Source organism: Phoenix dactylifera, chromosome 18, assembly GCF_009389715.1.
Source record: "Phoenix dactylifera cultivar Barhee BC4 chromosome 18, palm_55x_up_171113_PBpolish2nd_filt_p, whole genome shotgun sequence".
NCBI lineage: Eukaryota > Viridiplantae > Streptophyta > Magnoliopsida > Arecales > Arecaceae > Phoenix > Phoenix dactylifera.
The window spans coordinates 31,056-56,441 of NC_052409.1; the positions used below are offsets into that span (position 1 = coordinate 31,056).

Below are 25,386 nucleotides of genomic sequence, written 5' to 3' on the forward strand. Positions count from 1 at the left end.
CATTCGAGTTTAATTAACCAATGTAGCAGAGCATGATAATTTTAAATTTTAACCAATGCATGACCCCAAACATTTTTTATTCATCCCACATTAAATTTAATTCTTCTCTTAAATTCTTACTTATTCATTGCATACTTCTTCTCCCCCTCAAACAATGTATTCTTATACTAATTCATCTCCTAATTCTTCACCCCCTTTTTGTCATCAGCAAAAAGAAAAGTTATTCATCCATAGGGGAGTAGATTTCATTTAAATCAATTATAAGTAAAAGGAATACACAAATTGAAATTGCTCAGAAGGAAATTTCATTTCATTGCAGATGTATTACAAAAGAGTTGTATTGTATATATAAAAAAAAGGTTTACATTGAGCACAAGTACACCAAAATGAAGCTCAATTCAGTACATAGTCACTCTGAAAAAGAAGAAGAGGTCTCATGATGGCGGGAAGAATGCCGTCTACTGGTGGATGGTCTAGATGAAGATGCAAGATCATTAAAATAATGCTCTCACTCAAGTGTGACATGCTCCAGTGAAGTCATCATGGAGGAAAACTTGTTCTTCTGAAGTTTATGAAACTCACCCATGTAATTTATGATCCGCTCAGTGGATCTTTCTCTGAGCAGTGCAGCCTCCTTGGCAAACTCCGAGATATCTATTGGCCTCTCTAACTCATTGAACCTCTGCTGAATATTTTGAGACATTTGCTCCAGAGCAATCTGTTTCTCTTGCAGTTGAGAGATTTGCTCAGATAATCTAGTGAATTCAACTTGATTTCTTGAGGCCACTTCATCTGCAATGCTGCTCACTAGGCTCCTTATCAGATCTTCATTCAATTAGAAAGGAGTAGAAGCAGAAGCCGGATGTTGGTGGAGCACAGGTAGATGAAGATGGGATTTGTGTGGAATTAGAGGGCAAATTAGTAGGAACAGAAAGAATATCTGGATGTAGAGCAGAAGGGGAAGCAGCAGGGTCTATGGCTCTCCTAATCCAGTCACCCTCTACCCGATGAAAGCCCATCCTATAAAGGGTTTTCTCATCTACAAAATTAGTAAAACAGAGTGGGCGAGAGGGCTCCCCCTCAGAAATGGGTTTCGATTCAATGCAGAATCGACAAGAAAATATTATGATCATCTGATTTTGCTCTTTATAGACTTGACACTTTATGCAGATGGATAAGATAATTTAAGGATATGTACTGTTGGAAGAAAACTTTTGCAAACATAATTATAAATTGGGAACAATTGTATAGCATGCATAGTTAGATATTTTCCCTTTTTTCTCCAAGAGTCATCGAATATAACAGTTGTATGGTATGCATTAGAATTGTTTAATACAAGTGAAGATAATTAAAGGGTAAACTTTTAAGGGTTGGTATCAAAGACTAGGTTCATATCCCGGTTCATCGAGATTTTTTGCATTCTATTTCTCTGTTCATATCTCGGTTCACTGAGATTTCTCCGCAGGGCTTCCCGGATTGATCCAAGCTTAAGTTTAAAATTTGGAAAAAGAATCTTAATAGTGGAGATATTACAAAACTCAAATCTTCAAGAGGAACTGCTTTCCTTCTTATATGCTGAAATAGTGCATCCAAGAACCATCATAATTTCTTTGGATTGGTTCCCCTCCCTTGACAAGGCTGGCAAGGCAATTGGACTGAATCATTATTGATACTATTAGGATTGTAAAAAATGCATTAGAATTATCTATTTCCTCCTCTTTTGTTCTATAGACATTGGACGCCTAATCATGATCCAGCAGGTATGATAACAACCAATATAACAACCAATATTGCCGCTTATCTCAGCTTCGAATGCAAGTCCCACATGGGTTAACATGATGACAGGGAGTGGATCAGTAAATATCCGTTCAAATTATTTTGTCAGCCAGATTTACTGGTCCCTTACTTTAATCTTCCAATCATATCACCTTCTATCTATATCAGAGGGCTTGATCGTCTACCTATAGTTGTCCATACAGTTAAGGTGCACATAAAGAAATCTTTCATTTTTGTAACCACTAAGAGTCGGTTTTCCTCTATTTTTCCAATAGCTTACTACATGACAGCAACATGCCTCGGTACAAATGATACAGAGGTAAAGAGTGCCCCTAAGCAGTAGACAAGAAAACGATGCAGTGCAAGTGCTGCAGCTGTCACAAAGATTGTGAAGGAACTCCAAGACAACCTGAGCATCAATATGGGATCTCCTCTTACATCGTGCAGCACCTTGTAAAATATTACTTTCATCCGGCGGTCACTTAGGACTTTCTGCAAGACATGTGTAGAAGGTGCAGGTGGTAGGTCCATTTGCCTCTCTTGCTGTCCTTTCACCACAATCACTTGATGATTATGCTGGCCTAGTGCTTCATTCCATCCAACAGCCTTAATCATCCAGTGGCAGATTATATCAGCAATAGCCCAGCTAAGATGTTGACGGATGAAGGTTGCATCTTTAGAAATCATTGCTCCAGTTAAGGATGTTGCATCCTGTTCAATGGAAGAAGCACCAGGTTAGTCTAAGCCTCCTTCAATACCTGATTAACAAATGCATTAAACACAAAGTGGACAACTTGCATGGCTACGAACAAGCGACCGGCAAGCTCAGACTTCCAAATTCTGAAAATAGAAAGATCTAGGATGGCAAAGCTGACAATAATTACATGCATCTTTTGCAAGATTGCCTGATGCCCTCTACCTTTGAGATCATTTGCCTACTTGTGCTTCATTGTTATAAATCAAGCATTCTGCTATGAAGTTGCAGTGGCTACTGAACTACCTAGATGATTATCCTCACTTAACTCATCAACTTTATCCTCACTTACATTCTGTAGATGATTATACAGGATATAAAAAGATACTGAAACTTTTCATGTTTGAGAATGTCAGTACGCTTCATCTGGACACTTGTATTTAAATTTTATATATCTTTTATAGTTCTATTTAACATATTACAACAAATCAATTCACACTTCAGAAAAACAGGCTGCACATTTATTTTTAGTAAATACCATGCTGTGGTCTTTATTGTTTGCCCTTGTTAGAGCTCTTTCCCATGTTATCCCTTTCTTATTTGCATTTTGAAGTTCATATATGCATGTGTACAGGTTTCTAGTTTATGTGTTATATGCTCTAAAATATAATGTAGGGGAAAGGAAACAGAACAGCCACATTGAGATAAAATATGACAAATCTGATTTCCAAGCTTGCAAACTCCCACAACAGTGACTAACATGGATGTGTGGTCATGTATAGGTCACAACACATACCGCAGTCATCAGAAGTCTTCTTAGGACGATACCATCCTTTGATGGTAAGAGCTGCAAGATTAGATTTGCAACTTCAAAGACCCCCTCTCGAACATTTTGACTGTATGCAGAGGATTTGCAGGTGAGTAACATGTTATGCACATTTGTACCATTTCTGCATGCAGCATATAGGATACAAGTAAGTTCCTGGCTTGTAAGAATAAAATCAAGGTGAAACAAAAACAAGATATCTGATGTTATGATCAAGTGAAATCAATATAAGAAGTCTCCCAAATCTTTCCTCAAGAAATCAATACACGAAGTAACATAGAATCAAAATTTTATATGTGAGATGGTCTTCAAAGTATCTATGTTCATATCTCAATACTTCTGTAGAAAATAACTTAATGCAGCTTGTATCCCTAAAATATTTTTACAGAAATTTTTCAGTTAGAGGAAAAAACTAAAGATTTTTCCCCTAACAATGACAGGGTATCATACAGTCCTTTAATTTGGCTCTTTAGCATATAATTTTTCTGAAAAATGCAGTCCCACATATCTGTTTTGTCTTTTTATATTTCTTCTAGAACTTCTCAAGTCCAGTGTTATCTTGGGGCGTTGCTACCCAGTTGCACATCAAACTGCTTTACTGATGACAGTATGCTCTACTTCCTATCAATTCAGACTTAGTGGCAACACCTCTTTTGCCCATATTTGACCAAAAAAATTCTACATAAGTTTGGTACCTGGTTGACATCCATCTATTACAGTAATCGAACCTTAACACAGAACTTAAAGACAGGAATAGGCTTGTAAGTTAAGGATAAGGAGCTGACAATGATAGAGTATCCTATGCAAGTAAGCAGGGCAGTGATATCTCTAGGAATAAGTACAAATTTTTGGAGTACGTAATATTCAAAGTCTTCTGCTTAAACTCGTTCAGAGCAGAACTCCAGAATGCTAGTATTTCTCTAATTTGGATACCAAAGCCACCATGTCCTCAACATATTTCATCCTTAAAAGTGAGCTTATTAAATGAAATAAATTGCGGTAGCACATTGCAGTTTTCATTTCTGTAGTTGAAAACCTTCAGTGCTGAGTAATCTTTTGCTAAGGAAGCAGAAAAAAAACAAAAGTTCTGTAGAAAGCTTATTGCTTTGTGCTAGTAAATTGTCATCAAATTAAGAGGAACAATCATGTATTCTTCCACAAGGTTTATTGAGAAAAATATCACAGCTTACCTCATTGAACCTATTCTCAGAAACAGCAAAAAAAATTTCCACTGGAATTCCCTCCTTTTGTTGAAGACAACCTACATGGGGAGCATCGAAAATTGTAAGCCTACTGTTTCTCTATGCAGAATATTTACCAACAGGACATGAAGGTACAGAATGAATCAATTTCAGTTGGAAGACTCGGTGAACTATATCAACATATTTAGAGATGAACACTCATATCCCAATGTAGAGATCTAACCATTTCATCAACAAGGAACCACATCCATATACAAATAGCATGAGGTTAAGATACGTCTTTTGAGCCGCATAAAACAGAAAAAAAATATATGGCCAGCACTTTGGAACTTGCAACCAAGCCCCCTACTAACTCTAGAATTTTCCCTAATATAGGGAGCATGCCAAGTACTAGTTCCCTAATGGTATAGTAAGATATGCCTGGTACTGGTCGGTACTTAAAGTCTTGATATAGATAATATTCAAAGTCATTAGGTTTCTTAAAGGAATATAACTTCATCTAAAAAGAGGATAACAAAAGCCTTCATTACTTTCATCGCAACTATGTCTACATTCTACTCCATTTTTGACATCATTCAACCTCTAGCTTTTCCTCTTCAAGTAGATAGCTTTAAGTACATTCTTTCTTGATTCTTTTTTATGCACACACCCGTTAAGTATTTTATGTCATGAAATAGCTAAAGCATTAAGCTATGGGCTTAAAACCTGCATCAACTACCACTGACTAATGTCTTTTTTGAGAGAAAGGGAGGGAGATCCACCTGCAAAACAACCACTAACCTAATGTCTTTTAACGACCCATGCACTCCATATTCCAGAAGAGAGAGCATATGCTTTTAACAAACTTTACCAGCTTTAGAATTATCTAAGTGCCCAATTCTCATCTTATAGAATGTAACTCCTAAATTACATATTATCGCAAACTCAAATATTCTATCTCCTACAATATTCCAATCACCAAATTCTTACCCAGCAGGTATCTTCATTTCCTATACAATCTGCTCTTCCATGTTAAATCAAGTCTATGTTTATTAGTATCATTCCATCTCGATGCTCTCTTCTCATCCCAATGAACCCATATTATTTCTTTTTCTAGCGAAATTTCTTCATATATTTCACACATTGTTTTTTTCCTTTCATTCTGTAAAATTGCCTTTATGGTTAAGCTCTAGTAACATTATCCAAATTCTCTATCTATATTTATTATATGTAAGTGGTTATTTTCTGATGCTATGCACCAAAGCATACATAATGTAATATCTACATAACTGAAAAAAGAAGTGCTTTTTAAATGAGGAGCATGTTTCAAATCTATTGGCAAAGAAGCATAAAACATGACAATGAAAAATATTGTGCAAGGTTCGCCGTCTCGGTACCGGACCCTATATCGGTACCACACTAGCATAATATTGGTACGCTACGATACAGAATATTTTTTTGGTATACTGAGTATCCATATGCCACCCATACTGGATACCGGTATCAAACCAATATGATACGGTATGCCCTGTACCGTCCGATTCAGGCCGGTACGGCATGCTTTGATATTGTGGTTTTTACTCTATTGTCAAGCCACGCTAAAGAGAATGCTGACAATCTTATTGTTTAATTAAAAAAAATGTTCCCTGTGAAACATCAATAAGGTGTAAGGTTGCAAATGGGTCGGGTCGACCCGAGACCCGACCCGCATAGACCCGACCCGATCCGAATTTTAGGACCCGCGGATCCGGATCGAGTTCTAAAATTGGACCCGAATCATTTTTTGGGTCAGGTCTGGGTTTACCGGACAGACCCGAATGGACCCGAAGAGAGAGAGAGGGGGGAAAGCAAAAGAGAGTTTTTTCTTGTGTGTGTGTAGGTCGTGGCACTATTGGTCCATCAGGATTCTCTCTCGATCTATTACACTGTTGATACCTCTGGTGTCTCGGTAGCTGTCTTTTTTTTTTCGTTCTGTTTTTTGGTTTTTGTTTTTTTTTACTTTTGCAGGGAGGAAGTGAGGGAACACTGAACTGAATATGGGTCATGTGCCAGTTTTCTGCAATGGAACTGGATTTTGGAAGAAGGTCTGGGATTTTTTTTGTCCTCGTGAGAGGGGAGCTGGGAGACACCAAGTTCCGTCCAATCAGTCATATAGATAAAAATTAGTGTGATATGAAATTGGCTTGTAGGCCGACTTAGTTAGTAAGTCATGGGTCATCTGTTCTGACCGGAGGTCAATTGCAAGTCTTTCGAGTCATGGGTCACCCAGCACCTCATAATTATGATATGACCAAATTAAATTTGCCTAAATTTTTTTCAAAAAAAATGGATCCGATTCGGACCCGAACCCGATCCAAATCCGACCCGGACCCGACTCGACCCGACCCAATCTTCAACTGGATCAGGTCTGGGTTCAAAATTAGGACCCGAACAAAAAACCGGATCAGATCGGGATCACTCAGGATCCGACCCGACCCATTTGCACCCCTAATAAGGTGTGAAATAAAACCATACTTGGAGTAGTACAGGTAAAAGATAATTGAAGAATAACAATAAAAAGCAGAAACCCAAGTTAAATAAATCTAGAGGCACCAAACAGAAAAAAGAAAAAGGTATACCGAGTATAAGATTCTCCTCGTAGAAGCTGAATTATCATAAAGAAGTTTCTGGACAACATAAGGGTATGCAGATTGAAATGTCTTAAAGTTTTGATCTGCAGCCAGTGCCAATCCTGATGATGAAAACAACTATAAACAATCTTATAAACATAATAATTTGAGTGTGCATGCCATGCACATGTATTTATGTGATGCATGTGGTTGTCACACATGTGTGCACTGTGCATGCCAACACGGGAATAGAATAAGCTAACCTTCCAGGGAAGCTAGAGAGCGCAAGATCAATGTATAATATGGTGGCATACGGAATTGATACTTAAGTGCTATGGACCAAATTTTACCTAGAACCTGCAAAACATGGGTAACTGTTGGCCACCAGAACAGACAAATATCTTTTTTTCAAACAATTAAGTAAAATCTGTGTTGTGTATGCTGATATCTAAATCAAGAATGAAAATGATTATGCAGGTTGTATATCAGATGACTTATTATTGTTGCATAACAATCATTGTATCAGCATGCTGAAGTAACAGATCATCATTTGAAAATGAGTGGAGCAAACAAAATAGAGGAATCTATCTCATGAGATCCTACAAGTGACAGGATACTATATAAATGAAGAAAAAATGCACAACAAAATTAATATATAAGAACAATATATAAATTTGTGAGTCATGACGTCAAGCTATTTTAAAGGGTGTTCAGAAAAAAAAAAAGGTTAAAAATAATAAGTAATATCAACTCAGAATACCAATTTAACATCATGCCAAGAATATAATTATCTCAGGTAAATAATGAATATAATATTCATAGAAAGAAAAGGCTGCACATGATTTTTGTGGATGTGGAAAGTAGTTATGATCGAAAAGCCAAATGAACTTATTAGATGGGTAATCAGAAAAAGGCATATTGAATCGGTATATTGATGAAATGTTTTCATGTGGGCAAAAGCAATGGCAAGTATAAGAGCTGCTTGTGCATAGATGGGGGTGTTTTCTATGGTAATAAGCCTTCACCGATGATTGGCTTCAAGCCCCAACTTTTTATTTATTGTTACAGCCTTACAGGTGTACAAATCTTTAAATTTTGATTTCCCAAAAAACCAATTAGTGCATGCTATTTCTAGATGTTTGTTAAAGTAGCAACAAATTTGAGTTTTAAAAGAATAACTGGGTATGATAGTTAAAACCAGTGTTACCAAAACAAGCACATGAATGAAATTCAAGGTATAAATTTTGGTTTTGGGCCATGTGTTGGTTGTTCCTCAAGCCAAAGTATTTCTGGTTTCATTTCATGTAACATAGGTTTCAATAAAAACGGATTAAAACTAAATTTTAATTCTAAAGGTAAAATTAAAAAAAGAGCATGATGTTTGGTGAAAAGGAAACTGTATTAGATGGTAAGTGTAGAAGTCACACACATGTTATGGTGGTGCCTTATATTTGGATGTTTTGTGCTGTAAAACATTTTAAGGATGTTATCATCCTTGTCACTCTAATATTCTAATACTTGTTTGATCTAAACAAATGAGTTATGCCATATATTCTTGCTTCTTTTAGCTTCCAGTGTTAAGTAAAAGAACCTACAATAGTGTCATGCTGTTTTAGTCTAATTCATGATTCCAGCCCAGAATCTAATGTCCTCATACATGCACTTTCAGAACCTTGATCGATATGGATACAAGACCTTAGCTGACATTCCATCCTAACATAACAATAATAATTCACATGACACCACATGAATGATAAAATAGCACGGTGTCATGACTGTAGAAGAGAAGAAAAAAGTTGAAACTATTTTGTTACTACGAAAATTTAAAACAACTTATACAAGTAACATATAGGTCAAATACTCACCCTACTAAACTTGATGTCAGGTATTCCATCATTGAAGACTACCTCATCCAAGGCCTCTTCCAAATCCTGGGACATTAAGGAAAGGCAAGAAAACATATTGAGCATATATTTTCATAAAAACTACAGAGGAATGAAAAAATAAAGTATAGTATGATGCAGATCATTTGCACAACTGTTTGTCTGCATTATTATCTGGAGTACGCTACTGTGCCGATCTCCATGCTAAATTTAGCCTATGTCATATGGTCTGCCGTACCGGTCTGTACCGGCCGGTACGTACCGGTCCGGCCTGGGACCGGTACCGGATCAGCGTGAAATCTGGTACCGGATCAGCGTGAAATCCGGTACCGGATCAGCGTGAAATCCGGTACCGGTAATTTATTGTTGAAGAACCGGTTCGGACCGATACGCCACCGGTTCGGACCGGTACGCCACCGGTACGGGACCAGTTTCGTATCAATCCGGAACGCCACCGGTACCGATACGGCGGACCTTGCATCACACTTTGTACGGAACCTTTTTGGAATTTAAATTTAATCATTTGCTTATTTTTCCAGGAGTCTTCCTTCTCATCACAAACCTTTTAACCATCATTACTATGTAAAATTAAGACATCCTTGGATCATATAGTTAATGATCAGTAATTGAAATTCACTTCCTAAGCAACCTATAACCAATTTAACAGAGAAATTATGTTTTATAAGAGCTGATGCCAACAAAGGCATTCCATCATCATCATCCAAGCCTTTTTCCATGAACACCAGCTACAAATCATAGCTCTAATTAAAGAACACTCTGTAAAAGATAATTTTGTCCAACTGGCAAGTGGTGATATAATCAGAAGAAATTACGAAGTTCATTTGTATTTCTCTTGCTGCTAAGATATCTATAAATGTGTGCAAGGAAAAATAAGCCAATTTTAAGCTTTTTGTCGTTTTCTCTATCAAAACACACGGTGATCTCAGTGAATGCGTGAAAAGGAGTAAACTATGTATTCAGGTATGTTATCTTGTAGCACTTCTTTTATGGCCTTTTTTTCTCCCTCTTAGATGCTTGCAGTTTAATATTATAGTTTCCCATTTAGGTCATTTCCTTTTGTTCTCTACTTTGTCCCTCTTTTATCATACCACTTACTACAAGTCGCATGTAAGCACATGCTACAACAAACTGGTCTTCTTTTAGCACCTTGCTAAGATGTTCAGTTAAAAAGATGAAAAAAGAAATTTGGTAATGAATGGAATACCATTTTCACACGATGTAGATTGGTTCCGGGCCTAACAATATCCATCTCAGTCAAATCATAAACAAGCGCACCCCAGTCTCCATTTACTATGTGCACTATGAAAGCAAGCATAGCAAGCTGATGTTTCTTCTCCATCCGACAAAGCAAACCAAAATCAAGAAACCTAAAAAGTTAGGTAAAAATTAACAATTCGCACTTCTTAAAGAAACAGAGAGAACATGAAAAACAATTTCACTTCGAAGCAGAGGAGCAGATGCCGAGTCATTCCAATGAACTACTGCATCTTTCAGCAGCTGAAGTGAATCTTCTTGTGCACAACTGGATATGATGCAACTAAAGGCATCTCCATTATTTTTGTTTCACAAATGAAACTAAGAATTGCATATCTCATGAATGAAACAAGTTTGTCATACCCAATACATCCTTCAGGTGTATAACGCAAGTTCCCGGGATGAGGATCAGCATGTAATAGGCCTGTATCAAAAAGTTGAACTAGTGTAGCTTCCACTCCTTTATTAACCTTAAATTGACACAAACATGAAATAGCATGGTTATTGGGTTGCATAGATAAATTAATTGATCAGAATCCATCTTCCAAAAAATTAACAAACTAATAGATATATTGGGTTTGAAGGAGAATGTCAGTATTAAAAAAGTATAGACTAAATATCAATATCTTGGTTTAATCATTTTCAACTCAACTAGAGGGAATACATATAATTTATTTTAGACTAAATAAAATAGAAATTCATAAGAATTCACTATTCAGTATTCAGTTACATATCATCCCAACCTGTATGAGAATTTTTAAATTACACAGACTTTCTATGGAAACACATATGGGTATGATTTGTTTAGAATCACTGAGAAAATGAGTTTAGAAATAATATGGGTATGATTTGCTTGCGAACAAACCTGCGACTGTAAGATCTATGGAAACACATATGGGTTCCGGGAAGGGATCCCCAGGTTCATCAGCTATCAACAGACAAATTTTGCTAGGATGTCAACTAGGATGGGAAGACCAGGTCCCAATTCTCAGGGTTGGGGTATTCCCTCTATCGAGCCTGCTCAGATCAGAATTTAACTTTTTGATACGCTCTTTTTCCAATCTGACTTTAAGCAAACTTCATGGTCAACATGGGGTGAATGGAGCGGTTCATCAAGCCATTGCTGTCCTCAAACCCTAATCAGGAAGAGGGGTACTCCACTAATAGGGGACAATTGCATTGAACCTGACTGTGAGGAACCTTGATATTTGAAATAGAGAAATTATTCAACTGCTATGCTCATTTGGATTGTGCTATCTAATCTGAGTAAAATGGAGATTGATTAAAAATACTAAAACAGAGATCATGTTTCAAGTTTTATCTCCTAAGAATCTACACCAAGAAAATGCATGATTTTCTAACCAGATTCACTATAAGAACTTAAAAAAGTTAAATGGTAGTAGTCATAAGCAGAGAATGACAAAACAGAGGCACCTACATTTGCATGGTCACTCTCTTTCAGTAATAAAATACAGGGTGGCATCTTGCCTCCCTTATCATAAGTAGACAAAAAAAAAAAATGCAAAGTCACTTAACAACCCACATATAACCACGCATGCAATACGAAAGGGTCTAAATTTGAAGCAATCCCATACAATTTTCTATTTTTCTTTTTTCCACAAGTTGGACCCACGTACATTAGTAAAATAGAAAGATCCATTGCAATTAACCAACAATTAACAGCCTGAACTCTGAAAACTTAGAAGAGTTAAATGGTAGTAGTCATAAGCAGAGAATGACAAAACAGAGGCACCTACATTTGCATAGTCACTCTCTTTCAGTAATAAAATACAGGGTGGCATCTTGCCTCCCTTATCATAAGTAGACCAAAAAAAAAAATGCAAAGTCACTTAACAACCCACATATAACCACGCATGCAATAAGAAAGGGTCTAAATTTGAAGCAATCCCATACAATTTTCTATTTTTCTTTTTTCCACAAGTTGGACCCACGTACATTAGTAAAATAGAAAGATCCATTGCAATTAACCAACAATTAACAGCCTGAACTCTGAGACAGGACTTAAATGGCATGCATACTTTGTTTCAGGATAGAAATAAATGTATAACTCCTAAAACAATAAGTTTTCAAATATTGAAAAAAGTAACTATGCTTGATTTCATTAAAAAATTACACATACCATGAAGTTGAGCAGTAAAAAGAATAAACATGAAGTTAAAGATGAAATTTGAAGTTCGACAAGTAAAATATGTATATCTTACTCCATATTTCTAGAAATTTTTACTTATTGACTAGAAAAATGAAAATAAGGGGAGGAAGAATTTTTCTAAAAGAAAAACAAAGAAAGTATATCGGAGGGAATAAAATATATGTTGATAGATACTTCAAATATAATTGGAAAAAAAAAGAAGGTTTTCTTCATCTGAGGTTGCAAGTTTAAAAATTTTAGTCTCGATCAAGGCCAAATAACACAACTAGAAGAGGAAAAAGATGTACAAATAAATTGTAAAACAAGAAATGCCGTACCAGTTGGTACCGGTGTGTACCAACCATATCATATCGTACCAGTATCGAATCGGTATACAGTATGAGGGGCATACCAAGTATCGATACGCCCAACTAACCCCCATACCAGGCATACTGACATAGTAATAGATTCGTACTGGTACGGGGTCCAGTACCAAGATGGCATATCTTATTGCACAATACAAAATGACAAGACTTTTGATTTTATTTTAAATAAAAAATAAAGAAAAGCTTCGTTTGATCTGCAAATTAAAAGTCAGTGTATTTTAGATACAACTAAGCAAATCAGCAGACCGAATCCAGCTAATCCTAAAAAAATCAGATTTTGAGACCTACTGTGTTGACTTTTCAAAGATAGTAGAAAGTACATCGTATACATCCTCTTCTTATGACAGAAGATGACGAAAAAACATCACCATTTGACTTATATTTATTACGGGGCATGAGAGCAGATAAAATCATGGCATGCGGATGCTAGTCAAGCTCATGGTGACATAGTGTATCATGCACATGAATACATGCACAAATTATAATCAATTATGTTAACATAGATGTTATGGAAATGGAGAAAGTAATTCTACTAGTAATCAGTGCACACCAGATCAAGAATGCATGTTTTGGCCTCCAATTTTATCCTCTCTGAGTAATGATTACCTCCTTGACCAGATCCCCTGGATAGCATAAGTAAGTTATTTGGATTTTCACCTATCATCCACTCCATAGTTAAAACTCTCTTTCTGGTTAATTTTCTAAGAACTTTTGGAACCGATATAAATGAATATTGGGAATGAGCTTCCTGTAGAACATAGATATGATAATCATGAGGGAGAGGGGAAAAACATATTATACTGAAAATCTAGAAAAAAATCATTAGTGGAAAAAAAACTTATTATATTGAAAACCTATAAATAATCATTAGCATATAAATACCAAAAACTCAGAGGCATTTGCAGCTTCTTTTGTGTAATCCAACTCGCCAACTAAACCTTTGCCAAGCTCATCAGCATAGAGACTAAGATCACTCTGTCTTTTTGCTACCTTCCTCAAAAATGCTAGCTGCATTGATTAAATTAAAAGTTTATGATACCTTCCAACAAGAATAACAATCCTAACATAGTTTGTGCTTTCTCTTTAAATCTTCAACCAAAAGATATGTTTTGGATATTCCAGTTGCACCAATGAAGGACACTCTATGAGAGGAAGCTGACAGAACTTATCAATGAGGCAACCTTTTCTAGATATCCAAAGCAAATATTCTTGCAATTTCTTATCTAGCTGCATTAAATTAAAGTAATATGCTACATTCCAACAAGAATAACAACCTTGAGATCAATTTTTGGTTTCTTTTTAATACTTTTAAAATATGTGTGTTTCAAATATCCCAAATGCACCAACAAAGTATTCCAACTAGAATGCTTTGAGTAGAATGATTTATGCAGAATCCTCTTGAAGAATCTGTCCTTTTCTGAATTTTATTTCAAAAAAATTCAATGAGGAAGCCTTTCTAGATATATAAAAAATATTCTTTTTTTTATTCAAGAATTGCCAAACTATGCCGAACCGGTCAATTCGGGTTGTGCCACACATTCAACAGTTCAGCCTTCAGCCCATTTGAGTTGGCAGGTCTGAGTCTTCAGCGCCAATTATTTGCTCAAAAGTGCGAGTCGATTGATGCCCCTATCAACTCAAAAAAAAAAAGAAGACTCGATCGACCCCCCTCCCCCAAACCTCTGATGCTCATGATGGTTTGGAGCGCCCCCCCCCACCTCCCCGGCCGCTCGCAATCCCCACTCCACCGTTCATATTGATGGCCATTACTACTCGCTCCCTCTCACCAGTAAGCTAGCGACCCTCCCCCTTCCTCGGTCCCTCTCCCTTCCTCTCTCCCTTTTTGTTTCTCTCTCTCTTGCTTGGTTTGGGTTTAGAAGCTCCTACCCCTTCCTCCCTCCTTTCCTCCCTCTTCTCCTCTCTTCCTATTTTCGGTACTTCCTAAAACGGCATAGCAAATACTTGTACTATGCTGAACCGGTCGCTGGCTGGTACACCCTCCAACCACTCCAAATTAGTGATAACCATTAACCTAAAGATATGAATGTCATATCTTCAAAGATCCTAAACCCATGCCAGCCCTCATTTTGCAATTTGCACCAAGCTGTTAGCAATTATTTGTTCAATTAGAACTCATTTAGTGCCATCAGATGTAGCCGTTATACATTATGTTTATCCCATATTTTCAATAACATATGTCTGCAATCATTTTGCTTCCGGATGCAAATAAACCAAAATAGTTTGAATAAACTACAATTACATATGATAGATAGGATAATTACCCTAATGGTATGTAAATTTTTCTTGCAAGGTTCGCAATCTTAGTACCAGGTACCATAATAGTATGTTACCATTTTAGTAAAGTACCGCATGCACCACATTCCAAGAAATATCCCGACCCCCTCTTTTTCTCACTTTTTATTATAGTACCGCCTGCAACCGGACAGTATAGATTAGTATAGTATGATATGGTATGGTATGCACCTCTAATTTCAAAAGGTACAAGTAAAGGGGACAATTTATGACCCAACCCGTCAACCTGATCTACGAACGACCTGCTTTAAGCAGGTTTAGAATTGACATAAACAGGTTTGGATCATAAATGGGTCAACCGTCTAAACATGTTTATTAAATAGGTTAGATTTAGGTTTAAACCCTTAATCTGTTTAACCCTTTTTGACCCGTTTAATAATTGGATCGGGTTATGACCCAACCTATTTAACCTGTTTAAAACATGTTTAACCTATTTGAAATCTGATTAACCTATTTCTAACATATTTAACCCGACTCATTTTTTAAATCCATTTAACTCGTTAAAAACTTGTTTGACTCTTTTAACCTGTTTAAACTGTTTAATAAATAGTTATGTGGGTCGGGTTGGGTTATTTGTTTAATAAACAAGTTGGATTCAGATTTAAAATTTTGACTTGTTTAATATATAGGTCAGGTTTGGGTTGATAAATTTTTTACCCGACCCGCATTTAACCCAATCCGTATCTGACCCAACCCGACCCGATTGCCACCCCTACGTACAAGACAATTCCACTTGGTTTGGAATGGTATGAACCAATTCAACTCATATGCCGAGCCGAACCTTGATACCATATAAATACATTACTTGCACAATACGGTATAGTTGGTACATGTCAATAGTAGGCTTGCTCCCTAGAGTTGATCAACTTCTTCAAAATTACAAATACAGAATTTATTGTGACACGGTTAGCTACTTCAGTAATGACTTGTGGTAATTGAGCAATATTCAAAAGGAAGCCCACATTCTACAACAAGATGATGAATCTTTTTTACCTAAATACAAGTTCACCACTGAGGAAGCCCAGTTCCACAACATGATGAAGGATGCCCTATCTTTTGACTGAGCTTCAGCCGTATAAGTCACAAAATGGCATGCTGATGCAAGACAACCCTAGCGAACCTAATAATTAATGCCACACAAATATGATAAATCCTAACCCAGACCTTTCAAAGCTTAAATACTATGAATGTAAGTAATTGAAATATGATTCTATGCGACACTAAATAGTAATCTGAAATTAAAATTAAGAAACTACCAGTATTAGGACTCAAATTACAACATATTCTAATGCAAAGGAGATGCTTGATATAGATGCCTAAATGCCACTTCCTGAAATCAGATTCTGGCAACAGCTTTTCACAAATGAAGTATATGATCCTGCAACAAAAGTATTGAAAATTACTAGAATTCTTGAAGAATGCAAAGCAATAGATCTTCATTCATGTAGGTGAATACGCTGCAATCACTGTCCAGATCCAGTCTTTTTCCTGTTTTTAACATGTAGATCATGTACGACAGCCCAATTTAAGAGATTTTCTTTTCGGTTATAGTGATCATTGATGCCCTCCAAGAACTAGATTTAGGATATGCTGATTTACAGCGAGGTTTTCTAGAACCAAAGAAGGAGGGCTTACAGGTCTGCAGAAGTTCCAAATCTGATTGGACACATGAATCAGGTTTTAGACAGATCAAAGCCAGAAATAGGTGTTAATTGATGGCTACAAAGTAACTACTGCGAGAGAAGTAGAAGTGTATTTGTTTTAGGCTACAATATGGCAAAAACGAGAGAAAAGAGAAAAAAAATAAATGCAGCGAAAAGATAATTTCCAGAAGGAAGAAAAGAAAACAAACCGATCTCACACCGTTTTGATAGGGAATCACTTTCTAGGGCCTCACACCCATATTTCAGGCCTCACATGCAGGGAAAAGAGAAAGAGAACTTTGATTTCATTGATGAAAATTCTGCACACAATGTTCATGAAAAAACCTAAAACAAAGAAGCCTTAAAAAGGCACAGCACTGTAGCATTGCTATTCATGCCACATTATCATGTACAGTAACCTGCCTCTTATGTAATTCCTAAAATGACCTCTTGACTTTTTAATAAAACATGTGACTAATCTAATCACTTAATTCAGTCCTTTTCAAACAATAAACTATACTCAACAAAGCATGGCTAAAACAGAAACTATAATTAAAATATAAAAACAAATGACAATAAGATATAAAACTTGACAAACACCAATGATATTCCATGATATTCATGAAGTTCCCATATCGTGCCACCAGGTCATCCAAGTCAATCCAAAGGTTCATATGTTTCTTTGCTTGCCTTTTGTGGACTTGAATTCCATCATGATCCCCATTATCTACCCTCATGAAAGACTTAGTACTCATGATATTATAGAAAAATGACAAAAAAAAATTGTCATTGTCATTTTGGCACATGTACTTCTACCTTAGCCTCTTCTTACTTTGGTAGTGTTAACCTCGAGTTATTAATCAGAAAAAGTGATAAATATTGGTTTTATGCAGCATAGATGAACTAAAGTACTAGTTCGTAAGTAGAAGCTACATATACATGAAAGTGGAGTTTTGACTAACATTGCAATTTTGTTATATGATATAGGCAAATTGTTAGAACAACACAAGCAGTTGTTTCGTTAATAATAATTAAAATAAAAACATTTGAAGAGAACAACTTGAGCAGAAAGAAAAAGAGCGCAAAATTAAGCAAGTTATGAAATCTACAATGCATGTCAATACTGACCCCAAGACGTAAAATGTAGATATCTCGCATAATCACATGAAGCAAGTCTGGTCGCTGGACTTTTACAGCCACAATACTGCCATCAAGTGTACAGCCTCGGTAGACCTGAATTACACGTTGCAAAAGGCAGCCAAGCAACTTCGAATTGGTAACATCAAGATGATAAGCTTATAAAATAGTAATACGTCCTTTCTCCATTATGTTTTATAAGATGCTTTCCACTCAATCAACCTGTAGCTAATGTTGGTAAAACCCAGCCCACCACCCACCACCCCCACCGGCCCACCCCAACATGGCATACTTAACATTATATTTTCCTTTACCTTTATTTGCTTTACAAAGATAACAGGAACTTCTGTTTAACACCATTTATCTGTGATGCCAGAGCTCAGGACAACTAAATGAGGGCAGCAACCAGTGGCAGTGGCCATAGTAAGGTAGCAGCAACATACCAGCAGCAGCAGCAATTATTGTAGCGGAGGCAAATGCGAGAAAGCTGGCAGTGGGAAGCATCAGCAACAAGGACCATACAAAGGCACCAGCAACGTTTAGATGGATGCAGAAGTCAGGTAAAATCAAACTATGAATATGATGGAGGCAGTAGCCAGACAGAAGCAAATATAAATGCCTCAATCGGGTTTCATCAAAATGTCTTATATGTAGGTAAGTTGTCCAACGGATTCCTTTATATTGAGTTCTTACTGTGTTTCCCAGCATCCAGCAGAAGTTACCTTTTTCAAATTACAACCACTGTAGTGTTTGTTTAACAGAAGAACACTGTACATGATATGACAAGATGTAAGATCAATGGATCAAGCCATGATAGGAAATAATGTGCATGATACAATTACCATAGCATGGGTTAGATTAAGGGGGAAGAATAAAACATATATGTGGACGTAGGAAGATTTTTAAGAAATTTTCTATCATTTTTTTTATGGTTTTAAGTTTTAACTCATTAGCATATTGATGTGGGAGAGTACAGATGTAAAGGATCCAAGCAGTCCATGCTTTATCAAGCAGTTTAAGTAATGTATAAAAGTTCTTAATTTCAAGTTGTTGTGACATTACTGTAGAGAGTACCATTCATAGGTATTTTTTATGGTACTGTAGCAACAACTTATAAAGGTTTTTATGTCTTTTAGAAATTTTTTTCTTATATTTCAATTGATGGCTAGAATTTGTTGAGTTCAAGGGTCAAAATTTAACATTGCTGAGGTTATGAGTTTATATCTTGAGATCTGATTATCAAGATGGTTTTCGAGATGATTTGATTGAAAGAAAGCAAAGAAGCCAAGGTTCAGCTATCTTCCCTCCCCTTCTCTGATGTTTTCTTTCTTTCTTCTTATTCTTCTTCCCTTTTGTTCTTCTATCTTTGCACTATGCTCTTCTATTTTCCTTATGATTCCATATTATTACTATTTATTTTATATGATTGATAACTGATCTTAGATCTGATTATACTTGGATCTTTAATCAGTTTATATTGTTGTACCTCAATCCTTAAGACTACTAGAATTCTTTCCATACTTTAGTAGCCCTTAAAAAACTCTCCTAGGTCCTTTTGCCACTAAATCCTTTTTCCAAAACCCTAATCTATCGCTTCTAGGTCCAACATCGCCCAGAAACAAATCTAGTCCCCTATTGTCCTGCATCAATTTTAGTATCAGAGCTAAACAGTCCTACCTTGTTTTATTTCTTGATATTCTTTCTATTTGCTTCTTGTTTCTTTCCCCTTTAACATGTTAATGAAATGAGGAGTTGGGTTTCAAAATGAATGATCTTCACCAGTATGTAAAATACAAGAAAAATATTTTTGGGAAGTTGGACACAAAAGTGACATCTATCAGTAATGATGTGATGTCAACAAATGCTACAATACATAAAATAGCAGCAGCATTAGGTATTGAAGAAATTGAGGCAAAACCACAGGTCAAGACTCGCAAAACTGAAGAATCATTGTGACATGAATATAAAATTGAAGCTTCATCACATGGACAGCCTACAATCAAGAATGAAGATTTGTCAAATAAAAATATTGTAGTTGATTGTTCATTAGACTTCTTAAAGACAAGACCAAAAGTTCAAAACAATGGGCATCCATAAGCAGAGCACTTATGGCAAAATCATGTCATCACTCAAGAATCCACAATTGGAATCAAACAATATAAAGATCCATTCCATATTGATATGTTAGTTTCATCAAACATTGCCACTAAACAGAGGATCCACAGCTTGTTCATTGTCAATCGATGGACATTAGAACAACCTATCAACAATGTGACTATGAGAGAAACTTATGTGGGTATCTATCATCAGACAGTGAAGTTCCAATGGTCCAGTACAAGAACACAAATTGTCAAGATCTCGAGGAGGAGATCCACGGAAGAGAATGATGTGGGAGAGTACAAATTTAAAAGATCCAAACTCCAAACAGTCCATGTTTATCAAAGAGTTTTAGAAATGTCCAAAAAGTCTTTAATATCAAGTTGCTGTAGCATTATTGTAGCAAGTACTGTTCATGGTACTATTCATGATACTGTATTAAGAACTATTCATGGTACCATAGGAGCAACTTGTTAGGGGCTTTTGTGTCTTGCAAATTTTTTCTTATATTTTAACTGATGGCTAGGACTTGTTTCGAGATCAATGGTCAAGATTTAACATTATCAGGGTTTGAGTCTATATAAAGGCTGCAATCCTCTCTTTTGGGAGATGGTTTACGACATGATTTGATGGAAAGAAAGTAAAGAAGCCAAGGTTCAGCTATCTTCCCTCTCCTTCTCTTATTTTTCTCTTTATTTCTTCTTCTTGTTCCCTCTGGTTCTTCTATCTTTCAACTATTGCTCTTCTATTTTTCCTATTATCCCATATTATTGCTGTTCGTTTTTTATTGTTGATAATTGATCTTAGACCTGATTATACTTGGATCTATAATCAGTTTATTTTGCTCTACTTTGATCCCTTAAGACCACTAGAATTCTTGCCATTTATCATTAACCGTTGAAAAGAAAACACTTCAAAAACCTTATCCCTGTTTCATGAAACCCTTGATCCTTTCACCCAAACCCTAATCCATGCTTCTTGGTCCACCATCACATGTAAAGACACCCCATATTGTCCTACATCACATATATTAATTCATTTCTTAGTTCATAGACACCTCTTGCTTAGTATGGTAGATTATGCCTTTTGGGGGACATGTAATTTTGTGTATGCCCCTAGTTAACATATCATCCATGCATAAAACATTTTTTCATACTTGGCATGTCAGAATCTTGACCTGATCCAGGGCTATGTTAGATATCAAGAAAACCTTGTCAAAATAGTTTTGAGATATTAATTTATCTCTTATTTATTTGTTTTCTAACTGATTCCTGATGCTTTGTGCAACCCTTTTTCCATTATGTGTAATTATTATAAGCAAATACTACTTTTGCAGGTTTTTGGACCAGAACTGAGACAATTCAGTTGAGATCCTTGAACACAGCATGCTCCCAAACCAAGATTTGAAACTTGGGTTTTAATCAGGGGAGGACATCGTCGTGAACCACATGCTTATTTTGTTTCGAATAACAGATAAGAGCAAATTTTCAAACGCAGTATTACCTGGCCAAATGACGCAGCAGCTACAGGCTCATCAGAAATATAGCTAAACATGCTATCTACAGGGCATCCTAGTTCTTCCTCGATAATCTTCACTGCAACTGCCCTTGGAAAAGGAGGAATTTTGTCATGCAATTCAGAAAGTGCCTGAGATAAGAGAAAATGCATAATAAAACCAAGCCTTAGTTGATTTCTTATGTTAAAATGATCCACACAACTATCACCACTATGTCCCAATTATGGCTCAACGGTAGTACAGGAGAGAATATCAGTTAGCTTTGTCCGACCTTAGAAATTTCTGAACCGATTATGTCTGGTCTTGTAGATAGGGACTGCCCAACTGCATATATTAGCAGAGACATGTAATTAGCAACCTGGCATTCGGCAAATACAATGAAAAACGGTGAAGATTCAAATAGAACATAAGCAGATTTATATTTTAGTATTCATTCTGCAGTTGGTAACTTTTTAACTTTAATGCAAAATATTTTTGTTCAATAACTCTCTAACCTTTGACAAAAGTTGGTCCAAGATTCAGAAATGATTCTTTCAGAAGCAGCCCAATATAGTATTGTGAAGTGTATAAGCTGTCATCCCTGCTCACACCATGCCTACTCAAGCTGAAACTTCTTGACATTTGCATTTTTAAGGCAACAAGGGCAAATGAAGAGACTACCTACAGATGCACCATGTTAGAGAAATACAATACATGCTGCAGAAATCCTATCTAATAGGCTTATGCTATGATACATGGTCTTTGTTGTTCAATATGTATGTAACAACCCAAGACCTTACCAACAAGACTAGCTGAAAGGTATTATTAATTAGATTTTTTAGCTTTGTATAATTGCCCAAGATCTCACAAGTACAAAATCATTGTGGGACCAAGACATGCCCACAAGGGTCCTCGCATATTCTCCTTGTTTAAGTCTTGATATCCTTATCATGCTAAGAGTTCAAATCCAATCACAAACACCATGATCGGCTCATAGTCAACTCCAAAAAAAAATCATGCTATGGTGTATCCTAGTCCACATAGTCCATAGGCCAAATCCGCTCTGATACCATTTGCAACGGTCCGTGATTAGCCCTAAAAGGGCCCATGCTGCAGTATGCCATAGTCCACATGGGTTATGGGGTGGATTCACTCTAATAACATTTGTAACAATCTAGGAGCTTAACTAAAAGAGCTAGCTACAAGGTATTATTTGGATTTTCGACCTTGTATAAATATCCAAGATCTCTCCAATGCATAACCAATATAGGAGTAAACATATGCCCCCACAAGTCCTCGCAACAAAACTACAAGTTCTGATAGAAGAGGGAAATCCACTTTCTAAATGGAATCTCAAAATGTTGCTTGTACAATATAGAAAAAAAGAAAATTGGATGAATAAACTTCATTTGAGTATATTATTCCTCACCATGCAGAGCACAAAAGGCAGAAGGAATCTAAGCTCCAACACAATGTTCACATTTGTCGGGTCGATTTCTTTTAACAGAACCAAAAACATGTGGTCTTCATGTAAAGTGATTGGTGATGTAGCATGATTTCTTCCAACAGGGTTGACCAAAACGGATTAATTCTATAGCCGCGTAAAAAGATATCGACTTATAGAAATAATAGAAGCAATAAACTTTGTCATCATAATACTATTAAACTCCATCATAAACTCTTGAATTATCGAAGCTTTTGGTCAAACCTAACTTGCAAACAAGGCAATAATTCAAAGAAGCATTTCAAATACCTCAATAATTCGGAATGCTAGGACATGAGGCCGGCAGTTGAAGTAGTCTGATACCTTCTGCGGATCATATAGATCAGGTAGAGGCACAGACCAAATTCTGGAAGCAAGTTGTATGTAACCAGCATACACCTTTAAGGCTTCTAGATCAGCCATCATCAAGTCCACTCCCCATAGTCCTGTCAACATTTGATGTCACACCAACCGAGTAGCAAATTGTCAATTTGGTAAGAAAGATCGATCAGGAAAGTTGACAAAAAAAACACACTCTGCTTTGCTGTGGTAAAACAGGACTCCAAGAAAGCATTTTTCATTTTTAATGGAGAGGCAGCCTAATCAAAAAATGGATAGTTTAATAGTTAATTGAATTGGATATAATGATGCACTATATTTAGGGGGTAAACATCAGTAGTCGTCCATCATCTCCACTATTAGTGTAATGGTATTCGGGTCACCTGAGCACCAAGTATGCGATGGTACAAGGAACTTCAATGCTAACTAGCAATGCCCTTTCTTCTATGTTGCTTCGAATCGTACCAGTACATCTGATTGCGTTAAGAACTGCTGCCGGTTGGATTATCCAAAGTTAGTTTAAAAACCAGCTTAATACAAATCTCTAATGCTGGGACAAATTCTGGTTGGTTCAAGTTACAAGGGCCATCTTCTGCCCAAAGCTTTTTTTGGACCCTAATTAGCTAATTAGAAAAGCTCGAGAACGCCGGGAGGATATAATGGCACTATTAAGGATGGTATTCGGGTCACCTGAACGCCAAGTATATGATGGTACAACTGTACAAGGAACTTCAATGCTATCCAGCAATGCCCTTTCTTCTATGTTGCTTCGAATCATACCAATACATCTGATTTCATTAAGAACTGCCGCCGGCTGGACTATCCAAAGCTAGTTAAAGAAAACAGCTTAATACCAATCTCCACTGCTGGGACTAATTCTGTTTGGTTCGATCTACAAGGGCCATGTTCTGCTAGAAGATTTCTTTTGGACCCTAATAAGCTAATGAAAACAGCTCCGGAAAGCCGGAAGAGAGACCTGGCGGGTGAGAAATCTTGGGCCAATGGGCAGGAGGGCGAGAGGCATGAAGAGCCCGGGGATCTTCCAGGTTCCGGAGCCAGAAGATATCGCCCAGAGCCTTGGAGACGGACCGGAAGCGCCGGGTCAGGAACTCCCGGTCGCGCCGGACCACCCGGAGCACGTGCCCCATAACTCCCCGCTCCTCCTTCCTCTTCTCGTGCTCCCTCGCCGACCTCGACCGGACGGCGGATACGAGAGGCGACCGTGCTGCCACTGGCATGTCGGAGGGGGAGGACTGGATAGCGAACTCGGAGTCGGGAAGGGGGGAGGGGGGCGGGGGGACGCGGGCGGGACAATAATGCGCGGCCCTCTCTCATCCGTCCGTCCAAGGAGTGGACCTCTCTCTCTCTCTCTCTCTCTCTCTCTCCTCCTTTTTTTAATTATTTTTTTAAATCAGCTGCTCCACTAATTTTTATTTGAGCACGTGGATGCCCTGAAAGGATAACAACTCCTCAACAGTCGCCGAATATCGTGGATGCTCAGCCTTCCGCCCAATTTTTTTGGATGTGCTCAACCATCTCAGGATGATGCAGCTTGCCTCAAGCACCGATCTTGCATAGGAGAGCCCCTCCAACGCTGCTCTTGGATCCTCTCCAAAAGTTGACATCTCGAAGGATCGACGTCCTCCGATAGTGACCAATCTAGAGTACTAGTCTTTGATCATGAATGTCACTCCAACTATGTCTCCCCCAATAGACATACTATCATCGAAATTCATCTTGAGAAGACTATAAGGTGGGGGCTCCTAAGAAACAAGGATATATCTGCATGCTGCTATAGAAGAGAAGGGATCCCAAATGTCCCTAGCCATCTCAGATGAAACAGCCATGGTAGCCTCGGTAATCTCCGCAACCTAATGGAGAGCTCTCTCCATAATGAACCTCAGAAGTATCCTTCTTCTCTCGAAGACTCTCATTTATGTTCAGCCAATTGTGAACCTCTCTTTGTTTCCCTGTGTGCGAGTCCGCGCGTGCACAAGACTTCGTATGACAAGAGTGTCCGGCTGTGTCTAGACAAGTTATGACCGTATTAACGGACGTTATACGGTTTTACGCCACCATCGGATATGCGGCTTACAGATG

The 25,386-nt window shown here is 37.2% G+C and overlaps 1 protein-coding gene across 7 annotated transcripts; it reads right to left on the reverse strand.

Moving 5' to 3' along the window:
• Window positions 1-1,979: 1,979 nt before the first annotated feature.
• Window positions 1,980-24,595, reverse strand: LOC103719704 (uncharacterized protein slr1919). Of its 7 annotated transcripts, none has more exons than XM_008809075.4 (16): window positions 24,263-24,595; window positions 23,218-23,393; window positions 21,980-22,145; window positions 21,757-21,809; window positions 21,473-21,616; window positions 17,864-17,968; window positions 13,662-13,787; window positions 13,330-13,527; window positions 10,608-10,714; window positions 10,195-10,357; window positions 8,952-9,017; window positions 7,350-7,443; window positions 7,096-7,208; window positions 4,487-4,557; window positions 3,267-3,420; window positions 1,980-2,487 (listed from the first exon to the last, which is right to left on the reverse strand). In XM_008809075.4, the coding sequence occupies exons 1-16, from the start codon at window positions 24,522-24,524 to the stop codon at window positions 2,056-2,058; spliced, it is 2,430 nt and encodes an 809-aa protein (XP_008807297.3). In that variant the 5' UTR covers window positions 24,525-24,595; the 3' UTR covers window positions 1,980-2,055. The 7 variants fall into 7 exon arrangements, with proteins under 7 accessions (XP_008807297.3, XP_038971212.1, XP_038971213.1 ...); XM_039115284.1 differs by having other exon boundaries at window positions 7,096-7,190; window positions 24,263-24,562; XM_039115285.1 differs by lacking the exon at window positions 13,330-13,527 and having other exon boundaries at window positions 24,263-24,562.
• Window positions 24,596-25,386: the final 791 nt, after the last annotated feature.